The sequence below is a fragment of the Herpailurus yagouaroundi genome, unplaced genomic scaffold, assembly GCF_014898765.1.
Source record: "Herpailurus yagouaroundi ecotype Mexico unplaced genomic scaffold, PumYag 160, whole genome shotgun sequence".
Classification (NCBI taxonomy): Eukaryota; Metazoa; Chordata; class Mammalia; order Carnivora; family Felidae; genus Herpailurus; species Herpailurus yagouaroundi.
This window is the reverse complement of record NW_024412401.1, coordinates 49,980,506-49,994,727: the sequence shown is the minus strand read 5'-3', so window position 1 is coordinate 49,994,727 and position 14,222 is coordinate 49,980,506. Positions and strand designations below refer to the sequence as shown.

Sequence of the window (14,222 nt, the reverse complement as noted above, 5' to 3'; positions counted from 1 at the left end):
GTGCAAATCCACTAAGCTTTCTGGGCCCAGAAGTTATGTCTGTAAACAGGGGCGTAAGAAAGGATCCCCCCCCCACGGGGGTGCCTGTGAACAGTCACCAAGCAGACACATGGAAAACCATTCACACAGGCCTGGCACAGGGCAAGTTCTTGATAAATATTAGCTTTGTTTTTTGTTTTTTTAAAGGGGACAATCAGGGTCAGGCAGCAACTTGGGACCATGGCTCCTACTCCCACCCCCACCCGCACCCCTTCCTTACCTTCCTAAGCTGGGTGCCTCCCAGACTGACCATCCCCCGCTCCTGTCTCCCGCAGAAAAAGGTGCACTGCATCAACATGGAGGGCCTCTCCTTCCAGCTGGGCCTGTATCTCAGCCCGCACTTCCTCCAGGCCTCCAACACCATCGAGCTGGGGCAACAAGGCTTTGTGCAGGTACCGGCCTTGACCTCTCCGCCTGCCCACTCCCGGGATCCTTAGAACCTTCCTTTCCACCATTAGTACAGAGAAGGTGTGCGAGGAGGCAGCCAGCACGGTGCGTGGGGGAGGGGGAGACACTGGGTGGAAGGTCTTCTCCTCCTCGTTTGCTCCAGGCAGACCCAGGGCTGTCCTTATCGCTGGGGTGGAGCTCCAGAACGAATCTAGCTTATTCCACGAGAGCAAGGGTGAGTAACTGACCATGCCTCATCACTCTCACCTCCCCCTGCAGGTGAGCATGTCCCCATCGATCCCTGAGCTCGTGCTCCAGCTGGACAGCTGCCAACTGGATTTGGGGCCTGACGCGGACACCGTGGAGCTCATCCAGAGCCAGGTAGCCAAGGGCAGCTGTGTAAGCCTGCTGTCCCCGGGCCCTGGTGGTGACATGCGCTTCAGCTTCCTCCTCCGTGGCTACATGGTGCCCACACCCACGACTGGCACCCTCAGCTGCACCATAACCCTGCGCCCGAGGACTTGGTCCCTGGTGAGTGGAGCCTGAGCCAAGCTCAGCTTCAAGGGTGGCTTCGGGCCCGGGATTTCCAGGAAGGGATGTGACAGCCCATGTTATGGGAGCAGCTGGCAAGGGGCAGAACCAGACTGGCGTGTGGCTTCTGGCTACCAAGGGTACTCTTTGTGCCACCCTGCTGCCGTCTGATGGCTTTGCTGTATCTCGGACATTAGTAGGATTTGCTGCTGCCCCCATCCATCCTTCCTTCCATCCATCCATCCTTCCTTCCATCCATCCATCCTTCCTTCCATCCATCCTTCCTTCCATCCATCCTTCCTTCCATCCATCCATCCTTCCTTCCATCCATCCATCCTTCCTTTCTTCGGCCATTTTTCTTCCCTTCGTCTTTCCACCATCCATCCTTCCAACAACCACTCATTCTTCCTTTCTTCCATCCATGCATCCTTCCAGCACCCATCTATGTTCATCCATCCTGCCTTCCACCATCCCAGCCAGACAGCAGCCTCCTACCATCCCACCCGGTCATCCATCAATCTGCCCACCCAGACGTAGCCCTCTTTCCATGTGGTACAGTCACCGATGCCACTACATTAAACAAACCTCAGCAAAGAGGGGTTAAGACAAAGGACACAAAATTCTGATTTTCTCTTTCACCGTCCAGTGGGGATCCCCGTTCTCAGGCACACAGCTCTGGACACACACACGCCCAGGCCCTGGCACACAGAAGGATCTCCAGGATTAGAAACCTCTCTGGTTGTATGAAGCTAGGAAAGCCTCTGAGCCACTCCTGAGTGGGCCTCTCCACCCTAGACTCAGTGGGCATGGGCCTCTGGGCTGACCTGGCTCATTTCTCCCAGGTGTTGACAAGTGTCACAGATGCAGGCCAGAGTGACCCCACAATCCTCATGGGAGTCAGGAGCCTCCCAGGGAACATCCCAGTAGCAGCAAAGGGCCATCCACCCTCCCTCAGTACGGATCTCCCAGGACTTACCCAAAGGCTCCCAGCTAGAAAGTGGTGGGATGGAATCCACAGCCAAGGCCCCAGGGTGCGTTGTGACAGGCCAGGATCACAGAGCCAGGGAACAAGCCCTGAAGCTGCCTCCTGCAGGCTGCGCCATTCATTCACCACTCTCTCTTCCTCCTCCAGGAAGTCCACAGGACTATTTCTATGCGTCTGAACATCGTCAGCCCTGGCCTGCCTGGTGAGTCCCTCTAGGGTTCCGGGGGGCTGAGGCCAGAGTAGGGCCTGCTGGATGGCCCAGAGGGGTATGACACAGACATGCAGAGAGGACCCCAGAAAGAGCAGCCCTGGGAGGAGGGCAGAAGGGTCCCCAGAAGCCTAGAGTAGGATCCACGCCGCATCTTCTAGATAGAAAGTCTTTGCTCTTGACTACCCTGTGGACCAGATCCCAGGCATTTAGATCTTCCAAATGTCCATGGTTGCTAGCTGACCTTGCTGGGTGTGTGTGTGTGGTGGGGGATCCTAGAATCAAATGAGGCAGAAGGCACATTGGGATGGGGCTGGCCCCCCCATGTGGAGGATGCGCCTTCAGCCCAGCACGCTCCAGGCTCCTTATTAATTCCCTTTGGGCCCAGGCCCCCACCAGGCAGAGGAGGTCACTGACACTGGGGACAGAGGTCGGGGGGGGGGGCACCTGCTTCCTTGCCACCCCACCTGGGCCAGGATGGAGCCCCCAACCCCAGCCCATACCAAGAGAGCAGGCCTAATTACCCCACTGCATAGATGGGAGCTTAAAGGTCCAAGAGGAGGCCCATAGTCACACAGGAGGCCAGAGTGTCGATGGAACGAGGCTTGGGAAAACCCAAGAACAGAGTGCCCTGGCCCATCACGACCGTAGTACGGGGCTCAGAGAGGCGCAGGGATTGACCCAAGGTCCCACAGTAGGGTGGGGCAGGCTCTGCACTCCCAGGCCTCACTCACTCTTGGCTCAGATTATACCATCTGTTCTCCCTAAAAACGCATCTCCATCAGCCCTGGAAGGCAGAGGCATGGACCAAAGGCCTGGCTGGGCCCTCTGGGTGAACGGTCAGAACAACCATGGCTTAGTGCCAGGCATGAGTATGATGAATCCATTTGCTAGATGAGGAGACTGAGGTTCAGAGAAGTCAGAGTCAGTGGCAGAGCTGGGGCTGACCTCCCCACCTCCCCAAATCTGTGCTCCTGGCCGCACAACAGGGTAGGGGGCCAGGGAGGAGGCCACAGTGCTGATTGCGGCCACCCTTCCCTTGCGCGCATAGACAAAGGCCTCGTCCTGCCCGCCGTGCTGGGCATCACCTTTGGCGCCTTCCTTATCGGGGCCCTGCTCACCGCTGCACTCTGGTACATCTACTCGCACACGCGTGAGTATCCCAGGCCCCCGCCATGAGTGCTCAGGACCCCTCTACCACCATCACCTGGGGGAGCCCGGGGAAGCCTCTGGGGGAGCGGGGAGCCCCGGCCGGGGCCCTGACCTCCGCCCCTGCCCCCAGGTCCCCCCGGCAAGCGGGAGCCCGTGGTGGCGGTGGCCGCCCCGGCCTCCTCAGAAAGCAGTAGCACCAACCACAGCATCGGGAGCACCCAGAGCACCCCCTGCTCCACCAGCAGCATGGCGTAGTGCCCCGCCTGGAGACCTGGGGGCCCCCGAGCCAGCCCTCGCCCAGCAAGAGAGACTGAGCAGCCACCAGCTGGGAACCACTGGCCGTGAACTTATCCCGGGACCCCAACCGCTGCACTCGACCAAGGATGGACCATGCCCTCTGCACCCACCCCTCCTGCCTCCCTCTCAGAGGCCTGCTGCCAGAGGGGGCACCAGCTTGGAACACCTTGGGGTCCCCCCACCCCACCGAACCTTCAAACCCAGTGGGCCTGGAGTACGGCCGCCCAGGACCACGGAGAGACAGACCACTGCCCTATAAGTCCACACTGTTGTAGAAACCAAGTCCCTGTAATTTTTAACCCGGATCCAGCACTTGGCGACCTGGGCTGGGTGGGAGGGGAGAAACAGACTCACCTAGGCCAGCTCAGAGCCACCCGGACCTGCTCCCAGCGGCCTCCACACCTGGACTGGCACTACACTGGCAAGGAAACGAGAAGCCTAGGGGTACCCAGCCTGGGAACGGGGGAGCCTAGCTCCTCCCTGCAACTGTCACACGGAGACCCCCAAGGCAGGCAGGCATTAGATGGGGAGTGGCCCAACTGTCTGGCCTGGACCCACCCCCTGTATACTCACCACCAATAAATTAGACCATGAAATGAGTGCTGGGCTGGGCGAAGGGGTGGGAAACCTACAACGGGTGGGGAGGGCACAGCTCTGGGTTCAAATCCTGCACCTGCCACGTGACTGGCTGTGGGACTAAAGGGCGCATCCCATGGCTTTCAGCCAGCCACGGCTCCCTCATCTGTAACAAGGGCTCTGTGGGGAGGTCTGCGGCCGACGGACATCAGTCCAGTGTTCTCATTTCAGACAGCCCAGCGTGGGCTCCTACACAATCCAGTTCCGGTACCCCCCGTAGGCCCCTATTTATGTGCTGAGGGAACTAGAAATCAAGAGGCAAACGTTTGCCATTTCTTTTTTTAAAAAAGTTAAAGGCTTTAATTGTCTCCAGCCATCCTCTGCCCCTAGGGGGCCCCAGGCGGGAGCCGTCTCTTTCCCAGAAGGCCACTAGGAGGAGGAAATCTATCAACCAGCACCCAGCAGGACCCTAGGCCTGGCCTAAGAAGCTAAGCCTGAGCCAGGAAGCAGGCAGGGTGGGAGGGGAGGTGGGCTGCGTGGTCTAGGCCTAACCACGATGGCGGGACAACCAGGAAGCCCTCTGGCTCTCTCAGCCGGGAGGAAGAAGAGGCCAGAGGCACCCTAGGCTCAGAGACAGAGGATGGCCCATCTCAGCCTCCCACCTCCAGCCCTCTATCTTGCTGCCTAAAGCCTGGGTCCCTGGGCCAGTCTAGACCATCAGAAAAGCAAGAAACAAAAGGCACCTAACGTAGCAGTTCGTGGAGAGATGCATGGCAGGTGTGGGAGGCCCCCACTTCCACCCCCACTGCCTGGGCTACTGGGACAGGGCTGGCTCCAGCAGCTTCAGGACGCCGCCCACCAGGTGCAGGCTGCCGGTGACCAGCACGTGGATGGCAGCAGCCTCACGGAGCACGCCGGCCCCGCTGCCTGCCACAGGGTGGGCGAAGAGGCCCTGCGGGGGACTGGGTGGCTGAAAGACAGGGTCCCGGCCTTGACTGATCCACAGCAAGGCATGGGAGATGCAGCTGAAGACGAGGGAGCTGGTGCTACGGGGCTCGGGCGGGTGGGGAGCCAGCAGCGAGGATGTGGGCTCACCAGGCTCCGGGCCGGCCTGCTCCTCGTCCAGGCGGCTCCAGTGCTGTTGGTGTGCAAGGCAGCGGAGCAACACCTGGTCCAGGGTCACCATGAAGTTCTGCTGGTCTGGATGGGCGACAGGGGACACCTGCTGTGCGCGCCTGCTTAACGCCAGGCCCTGTACACGCATCCCGGGTCCTCGCGCCGGGCAATGCTATGAGGAAACTAAGGTGCAGAAGGGTTCCGTGTCTTGCCCACTGTCCCAGAGCCGGGAGGAAGCAGGGCCAGGCGGTTTAGCTTCAAAGCTGGGGCTTCTGCCCCCCGAGCACATCTCCCCACCCTCGTCTCGTTGCCTTTATCTGCAAAGCAGCGTCCATCACGTGGGCCGGCATAAGTAGGAATGCACATCCCTGAACTCTCCCCGGCAGTCGGATGCTGGGGATCTGTATTTTTTTATGCTGTTCTAATTTTTTTTGAACGTGACCCACCGTACTCACCTAGGTGGATACTGTCTGTCTGAAACAGAATCCTCATAAAACAGTACCTACTCTTTGTACAGGAGGCACAGGCATGTTCTACTTCGTTAAAACAAAGTGTCGCTTTGACACCCACTAAATTGATTTTCAAACCACCAGTGGGTTGCAACGTGCATTTTGAAAACGGTTCTCCCCAGTAATTCTTTTGTCGGTACTATGGCCACAATATCCAAAATGTATCCAAATCTAGCTCCTACCCCGGACCTCCAATTCAGAAGCCCCCACTGTCACCAACAGAGGAGTCCACCTAAGGGCCTTAAGCAGTGCAATGCCCCCCCCCCCCCCCGCCCACTCTCTGGGACCATCCTGTCACCTCTTACCTGCATTGCCAACAGTTGAGACCTCTGTCAGGTTAGGGCAGAAAACAGCATAATCAAACTGACAGGGCTAGAAGGCCGAGAGGAAAAACTTGGTGTCAGAGCCCTGAGAGAGGGCCCCGCCCCCAGGCCCCCACACGTCCCCATCCCTGGAGATGCCCTCACCCCGGCTGAACTGGTGTCATGCTGTATGAACCCAGCCATAGCACTTCCGCGGCCCATCTATCTCAATATACCCTGCAGGCCGGTGGCCTGGGCAGCAAGACCCCACTGTACAGACAGGGAAACAGAGGCAGGGCGGGGGGTACTTGCTTAAGATCACCCAGCTACTGAGCACGTCTCAAGTCCAGGATGGGGAAAGGCTTTGTCTGCACAACAGGTGAACAGCTTCAGCCTCCTGGTCTGTGAAACAGGAAGTGATCCCTAGGAACCACTTCAGCCCTGACAGCCGAGGGCGGCCTCAGTTTCCCTGAGCAGAGCAGGGCCCCTACCTGCTCTATAACCTGGAAACTCCTTAAACCAAAGTCAATAAGCACGTCACCTTGGTAGCACCCCCGTTTTCTGGAAAGGCAAACTGAATGAAGCCCAGTGAAATGCCACTTTTGTCCAGAGTCACATGCTAATGTCTGAAGAGCCACGACCAGTGAGTCCACGGCTTACGCCTCAGGCTACTACCTAGTCCCTCCTCTAACCCTGGGCATGAGCCTGACCCGGGAGGACGACGACAGTGACCTGGGACTAGACTTGGCTACGAACGTGTGGGTGCTTTTACGTTTGATCCTCAGTTCGGTTCGCGGGAGCCTCATTTTATAGTTGAAGAAACAGAGGCTCAGGGATGAAGGCACCCCTGGGGACGCGACAGCCAGAAGGTGGGCTAGTCGGCCTGCCGCCCAACCCCCGGCTGGCCCCTCACCTGCAGCAGCTTCAGCAGTGCTGCGGGATCCCGGTCTCCGGTGGAGTTGAAAAGCAGGACAAGCACCTCAGAGCCGCTGGGAGAGGGGAGAGGAGGCAGGTCGGAGACACGTACCTCCCAGGCTTCTTCGCGGGCCCCACCCCATCCTTCCTCCAGAAACCACTCCACTTCCCCCGCAGATCCAGTCCCAGCAGGGTCCCCAGTCCCGCCCCTCTGTCCCCTCTACTGGCCCAGTCTTGACCCTGACCCTGTCCCTGAGGCCCCCCCCCCCCCCCGGGCCCGCCCCCGCCCGAAGCTCACCGACTCGGCCTCTGGCGGCGGTGCAGCGCCTGGTGGAACCAGCGCACGCAGGCCTGCATGCTGCTGGCGGTGTGCGCGCCATCCAGGTACCAGGTGAGGGGCCCGCGCCGCAGCACCTGCGTCCGGCCCAGCCACTCCGTGTCCCGAAGCCCTGGAGGGGGCAAGGCAGCCGTCTCCCACCCTAGTCCTGCACACACCAACCCGCCCGCAGGGCCGCCGCCGCTCAGAGGGGGGGGTCAGCTGATGAGCCAAGAAGCTTCTTAGCAGCGTTAGGTGCCAGGCACCTCTTGGTGCCTGCCTCCTCTAACGGAATCTTCCAGGCAGACCTGAGAGGGGACTACCATATATTAGTCCCCTATTACATGGAGGCAGAGAGCCCTAACCCATTGAACAAGCGTGCTAGGATGTGAGGTACCTAGCTGTGGGACTGTCATGGCCCTGATATGGGGCCCGGCACACAGTGGGCACACTGGAATCACCTGCTAACAGGGTTTGGCGGCTGTGAGCGCCTACTATGTGCTGCAAGTCTTGGTGGGGGGGGAAGCAAGAAGCCAGACAAGGTCACCATTCAAGAACCTCATGGTCTTACGGGAATGAAGACGAGAAGGACACTAACAGCAGGTGCCTCTGGCAGGGCACTACATCCCAAACCCACCAGGCCCTGGCCTCAGCCCCCCACTCATGCCACCTCACAGCGGGTCCCATCATCACCTCATTTGGCAGGTGGGAAAACTGAGGCTCGGAGTCCATGAACTCAAAGTCAGGGAAGCTTACTGACTTCAGAGTCCTTTGTCCTGGGCACCACCTCCGATTGCCCCCATCTCTCAAAACAGCAAACTCGAACAGACATCTGAAGGGGCCTGGCTGGGCGGGCAGGTCCAACTCACCATGCCGCATGTGGGTCGTGGGCTGGAACACGGGCGCCAGGGGCATCTGCCGCAAGAGACTGGGCCTGGACACCTTCAGCTCCCCGATGCCTGAGGAGCGGGGGAGGGGGGAGGGGGGAGGGCCTGCTGCGTGGGACTGCGTGTGCACAGGACCTTCAGAGGCAGTCTCCACCTGTCCCCTACCCGCGAGCCCGCCCGTCCAGCCACTGCCTGCCCACTTACCCCGGTAGTCCTTTTGCTGTAGCCAGCAGCGAGCCAGCTGCAAGGCCAAGGCGGCATTGGACCGCTGGTGCTCTCCCTCCAGGCCCAGGGTCAGCGGCGGCCCCCCTTCCTCCAGGGCTTCCAGTGGTGGGCACAGATAGAGAGGACACTGCCAAGGAGATGGCCGACCGCTGCTCAGGGGGTGCTGCTGCAGCTGCCTCGGCCAGAAGCTCCTCTCCTTGACGGTGTCAGCCCATCTTTCCCCATCCACCAGAACCCACCAAGCCCTGTTCCTTGGAAAACCAAGATGTGCTCCAGCTGGACGAGCAGCTGCCCCTCACTGCACAGACGGGCAGACTGAGGCCCAAAAGGATAACGTGCCTCCCCAGTCAGCTGCCAGCCCTGCCCCAGTGCCTCCGGACTCACTGAGATCTGCTGGGCCCGGTCCCTCAGCACTGCCAGGGGACCGTCAGGCTGGAGCACGGTGAAGGCGGGGACGCCACGCTGCGGAGGAGAGGGAGTGGGTGAGACGAGCTGCTGAGGGGCCTCTATCCCCGGGCAGCTCACTCAGCCTCTGTCTGTAGGGCCAATGGGAACCCCTCGAGGGGACACTATGGCCAGAGGCAGGGCTCTTGCTACAGTCACACACAAAGCCCCACTGACGCCCAAGACCTTATCCCGAGTCAGGACACAGATTACCCTGCCCCAGCCCCGCTTTCCTGAGCCTGGAGGGCCAGGCCCAGATCGTCCATGTGCCTCCCCTCCCCAGGGCTGCCTGGTCACCTTGAAGATGCCCCCTTTCTGCCACGCGATCTCCTCCACTGTGTCCCCCAGAATGCTGGTGTGGTCGATGCCAAGAGAGGAAATGCCACACACCACAGGCTTCCTGCAGAAGACAGGGGGGGCCGTGACCGTGTCGCCCCGGCCCTGGGCTCACGGCCACCGTCCTCCTCCCCAAGCAGCTGCCCTCACCTGATGATGTTGGTGCAGTCGTAAGCGCCACCAATGCCCACCTCCACCACTGCCAGGTCCACCTACAAAGGACCAGACGGCATGTCAGGGACCCGGGGCATCCGGCCTGCTGGGATTCCCCTCAGACACAGGACTCTGGGGGGTGGGCACGTACCTTCTCTTGGAGGAAGACGTGGAAGGCCATGAGCGTGAGGAAGCGGAAGTAGGTGGGCATGGAGACATAGCTGCTGCTGTCCTGTGGACGAGAACACGTCGGCCTGGGGCCCTGCCACCTCTGCTCTGGGGAGATGGGGTCCCGGGACACACGGCACCCTCCGGGGCTCCCCAGCACCCCTGCCCTGCCCACCCACCAGCCCTCCTGCATGGGCACCTTGGTCTCCTCCAGCCGGTGGTAGAGGGGCCAGAAGTGCTTGGTGAAGAGCTCAGGGCTTATGGGCTGCCCGTTGATGCGGATCCGCTCCCGCACCTGCACCAGGTGGGGAGAGCTGCCGGGACACCTGTAGTCGTCAGGACTCCCTTCCCGAGCCCCTCAGACCCGTCCGTCTTCAGAGACCCAACTCTGACCATGTCACTGCCCTGCCGATAGCCCTTCTAGGATTTCCCTCTGCCCTGCAGAGTCCCAGGCTCCTCACCCAGCCTCCCAGGCCCTGGTGGGGCTGATGCCACTGGCCTGTGTGTCACCTCTCCCACATCCCAACAGTTCCCTGTGCCCCAGCCCCTCTGGCCTATTTTGAGTTCCTCCAGCCCAGCCCACCCACCCTCCCCACCACCCGGCTCACTCCACAGGCCTTGACTGAGATGGTGCCTCCTCCAGAAAAGGAGAAAGGACCCCTCCACCCGGCTGATCAGGGATGTGCTCCAGGCTCCAACAGCTCCCCGTGCTCTACCCACCACACACCCATCAGTCACTCTGCTGACATCTGCCCCCGCAATGTCGTCTTCCAGCCCTCAAGGGCAAGGCCCATCTGGGTGGTCAGGCTGCATCCCCAGGCCAGCCCACGAGGCTACGGGGGCCAAAGTCAAAGGCCGGGGTTTGTAGCCCAAAAATTGTTTTAGAAGAGAGACTGTCAGCCCATATTTGAATTCTGCAAGCCTCTCTCACATTCTGAGTCCTTCTCTGTATTTCTTTATTCTGAACAAAGAACTGTGAAAAGAAGCCGCTTACAGAAAGTCACTTGATGGAACCGGTAAAATAAAAGGAAGCAAAAATCTTAAGTGCCCCCAACCCAAGGAGCAAATTCTGAGCAACTGCGCATCACATTAACCTGCTTTTCAGGTGACCAGCTAAGGAGGGGCAGGTGCAGCCCAGGGAGGAGGGACCCATATCTAGGCCACACCCCATCCTCAGGTGTGAGTTTGGGTGCCTGAGTGCAACCATGAGGAGGTGCTACGTCAAAAGCAAATAGCAGCTGAGGCAGGCCGGGCAGAAGGGAATCCTTGCCTCGGACTTCACAAACCATCTCATCGTTTATACCCTTCCAAGCTAGGTTTTCTGCTCCTTACTGCAAAGACGTCTGAATTGATAAAGATTTCTCTGTGATTTAAAAGCTGTACACGGAGGGGCACCTGGGTGGCTCAGTCGGTTAAGCGTCCGACTTCGGCTCAGGTCATGATCTCATGGTTCATGAGCTCGAGCCCCGCGTGGGGCTCTGTGCTGACAGCTCAGAGCCTGGAGCCTGCTTCAGATTCTGTGCCTCCCTGGCTCTCTCTGCCCCCCCCCCACGTCATGCTCTGTCTCTCAAAAATAAATATTGAAAAAAAATATTTTAATAAATAAAATAAAAACTGTACATGAAATTTAAGTTAATAAAAAGATGCCTGATGAAGCTACATATTTAGCTTACATATTCAAGTCCCTGCCCCTCCCCCAAATTTGTTTCACAACGAAAATTAAAAGACTGCCACAAACTTGGACAATATGTTAAACTGAGGTCACTAATGCTAATGGGATGCTTACTGAACAAATCCACACTGGGCAGAGAGACAGGAAGCTGAGCTCCTGCTAGCTGGTTCCATAGCCGCCCCCCCCCCACCCCCCCACCGCCGAGAGCTAAGGGATCCCAAATTTCGCCACACCTCAGTACCTAAAGAATCCTGTCTTCAGGCCATAGCTTCGGAGAATACGTTCAGTAAAGGCACAAGTGGAACCCTAGAAAGAAAAGGTCTTGTTTGGGCAGGCTGGACGCTACCACCCCATCAAGTAGATAGCCGACCCCTGAGTCCCATCCCTCACCTTCCCCTTGGTCCCAGTGACGTGAATGATGTTCAGCTGGTCCAAGTCTTCCACCTGAGACATACAGACAACCATCTCAGCCACAAGACTCCTAGAAAGGGGATGGGGGTGGGGTAGGGGGCCGTCACAGGCCCTGCGCATCCTTACCTGCAGCCCACTCCGTGCCAAGTACAGCTTCATGGCTTCCAGCTGTGCCTGAGGGTCACCCCGCTGGCGCTTTACCTGCTCCAGATAGCCAGCATTGGTCTGCAGGGTGTTCAGTGCGCGCACAGCATCCTGGCAACCACAGTCCCCAGGCAGCAGGTTAAGACTCACCAGGGGTCCACAGAAACAGAGGAACCCCAGGGCATCAATGGCCAAGCCAGGGCACTAAGCCTACCAATAAGTGCCAGCCCTGTTGCCCCAGCCTAGAGGTTAGGCACGTGTGAGGGAGAAGTGGCATCTTTCCAGCTCTGGCAGCGATGGGAGCCTGAAGCTGATCGGCCCCACCCAGGAATGTCAGGCAAGGCGGGTTCCTTGGAACGGGAGAAGCCTTGCTTCCCGTTCCCAATTCGGGCTTCCGGATCCTCACTCCTTGCACGGGAGCCTTTGAGCTCATTCCCTCCAATGAGGGCCACTGCTATACTGGTCCCTAAACTGGAGGGGCGGGGGGGCGGGTGAGGGGAGTCAGGAGCAGAACCACAGAAGGCTGGGGTCTTAGAACTGGAGGAATTAGAACCAGGAATCCCTGGAGGCTTCCATGCCCAATCCTGAGGATTGGGGTTCCACATTCTGACCCAAAGAAGAGCTGCTTGAAGCAACCAGGTGGGGAAGAGAAGGAGCCTTAAGGAAGACAGGGTATGCGGGGGAGTCACCGGTCAGAAAGGTGGGTAGGTACAGCCTCAGGAGAGTCTACACTGGGGGTTAGAGTGGAGATGCTATTTATTTCCCCTTAGGGCTTCAATAACCGGTTGCAGGCTCCACACCCATTAAACTACCATCTGCCTGGCAGGCATCAGGTGTGATCTGTGGAAATCAACCCCTGCAACAGAGCCAGGTGGAAACTTTCCGCTTTCCAGATTCTTGCCTCCACCAATGCCACTGATTCCTGCCTGCCAGAGGTCCAATTCTAGGCACTCGGATCTTCATGCCCTGATTCCTGGAGACTCCAACCCCAGATCTAAACTCCTGGGTCACTTGGGACGCCTGACTGGCTCAGTCTAGAGAGCATGTGACTCTTCACCTCGGGGTCATGAGTTCGAGCCTCCCGTTAGGTGTAGAGTTTATTTAAATAAACAATTCAAAATAAATAAATAAACTCCTAGATCTCTCAAGTCTGAACTCCTAGAACCCTTTCTCCTCCCACCGCCCACCTGCTAGTTGGGACTCCGGAGACAATGGACCTCTTTCCCCTAGCAGTGGGAGCCCTTTCCCATTTTCTAAGGCGGGGACACTTCAGCCTCAGAATTCCCAGAACCCGCGGACCAGGCCCAACTTCCTGGTCCATGTCCCCACCCCCGGGCTCCAGACTGTCCCCGCCCCCGAGTCCCTCACAGCAGTGACTCAGGCCCGACCCACGTGTCGTCGTACGACCCCCCACCCCCTCCCCCGCCCGATACCTGATACCTGATACTCCATGCCGGGCTCCTGCGGGGCGGGCCACGCGCTCAACCCTCGCCGAGCCGCTACCCCGGTAGTTGCAACGCGCGCAGAAACCGCCGCCAGGAAAAGAGCGGGTCGCAGGTGGCGGCGTGCCTGCGACATAGTCCCGGTGCCCGCAGCCGCACTTTAGGCCGGGCCGGAGACGCCCCGCCCCGCCTCGCCTCGCCTCGCCTCGCCTCGCCCCCGCCGTTCGCCAATCAGCGCTGCCCAGGGAGTCCTCCAGGACCAATAAGAATCCGCAGGATGCCATACTTGTGAGGGGCAGGCGCCGGGGCTGGCCGGAGGGTTTCGCCCCTGTTTGTGAGGGGCACGCTTCCCAGGCTCCCTCTGCAAGCACTGAGAATCTCCAGGACCCGGCCACACCCCCCAAAACAGTCCCAGTCTGTAATCCTCAGCCTGGTGCTCTGCCAGAACCAGCTATGAGTCCGGATGGAAGACGGAGCTAGCTTACACTTGTGTGGAGGTCATTGAATTCGAGCCCCAAAATGTCGCAGTTTAAAGCAGAGACCGCAGGCTGCAGGTATTTGGCCCCTGCACTCCTGAATCTGACAGCCCGATTGCGAGGCAATAGACCAAACCCCAAGCTCCTACGCTATTGGGGCCCCTACCGTCCTTGGGCAGCCTGGGAAGGCGTCCTGGAAGAAGCGGCATCCTGGCAGAGGCCTGGGGATGAGGCCGAGTCCGCGAGGTAGCGGAGCTGGTCGGGGGAGAGGTTTCCAGGCGTAGGGAGGGAACGCCGTGTTGAAAAGCAAAGGACTGAAGAGGGAAGGGGAGCGGCTGGAGGAGGGCAGGGGTGGGGTGGGAACTAGCCCGAGGGAACTGCATTTCCACTGGGTCGGGCCCGGTTGCTCCGGAATGCCAGATCCAGCAGGATCTTGTAGCCTAAGGAATTTGGATTGAAATTGGACAATAAAATGGTTTTAAAGAAAGATGACAAGATCAGGTTTGCACTTTGGAAGATTTGTGTGGAGAG

General features: G+C 59.1%; 2 protein-coding genes across 3 annotated transcripts in view; one reads left to right on the top strand and one right to left on the bottom strand.

Moving 5' to 3' along the window:
• ENG (endoglin) overlaps window positions 1–4,199 on the top strand; it is a 31,354-nt gene extending 27,155 nt beyond the window's left edge. Inside the window, exons 11-15 of the mRNA XM_040482412.1 lie at window positions 315–431; window positions 706–957; window positions 2,090–2,144; window positions 3,202–3,303; window positions 3,433–4,199. Of these exons, the coding sequence (XP_040338346.1) occupies window positions 315–431; window positions 706–957; window positions 2,090–2,144; window positions 3,202–3,303; window positions 3,433–3,557 (651 nt within the window). The 3' untranslated portion in view covers window positions 3,558–4,199. The remainder of the gene's footprint in view (window positions 1–314; window positions 432–705; window positions 958–2,089; window positions 2,145–3,201; window positions 3,304–3,432) is intronic.
• A 298-nt stretch (window positions 4,200–4,497) lies between these two features.
• On the bottom strand, window positions 4,498–14,222 carry FPGS (folylpolyglutamate synthase). 2 transcript variants are annotated; one of them, XM_040482413.1, is made up of 15 exons: window positions 13,214–14,222; window positions 11,756–11,884; window positions 11,609–11,662; window positions 11,460–11,524; window positions 9,746–9,860; window positions 9,530–9,610; window positions 9,376–9,437; window positions 9,187–9,289; window positions 8,830–8,907; window positions 8,425–8,572; window positions 8,203–8,292; window positions 7,316–7,466; window positions 7,016–7,091; window positions 6,106–6,172; window positions 4,498–5,375 (listed from the first exon to the last, which is right to left on the bottom strand). In XM_040482413.1, exons 1-15 carry the CDS (start codon window positions 13,349–13,351, stop codon window positions 4,990–4,992), a joined length of 1,743 nt encoding a protein of 580 aa, XP_040338347.1. In that variant the 5' UTR covers window positions 13,352–14,222; the 3' UTR covers window positions 4,498–4,989. The 2 variants fall into 2 exon arrangements, with proteins under 2 accessions (XP_040338347.1, XP_040338348.1); XM_040482414.1 differs by lacking the exon at window positions 11,756–11,884 and having other exon boundaries at window positions 11,609–11,699; window positions 13,214–13,282.

What these genes read in the sequence shown, in the direction of transcription:
- FPGS (XM_040482413.1), bottom strand. Translation starts at nt 13,351, where the DNA reads ATGTCGCAGGCACGCCGCCACCTGCGACCCGCTCTTTTCCTGGCGGCG. An exon ending in ACCGGGCCCAGCAGATCTCA is followed by an intron (nt 8,573 to 8,829) that starts GTGAGTCCGGAG and finishes TCTCCTTGGCAG; the next exon opens with TGTCCTCTCTATCTGTGCCC. An exon ending in CACGACCCACATGCGGCATG is followed by an intron (nt 7,467 to 8,202) that starts GTGAGTTGGACC and finishes TGCCCCCTCCAG; the next exon opens with GGCTTCGGGACACGGAGTGG.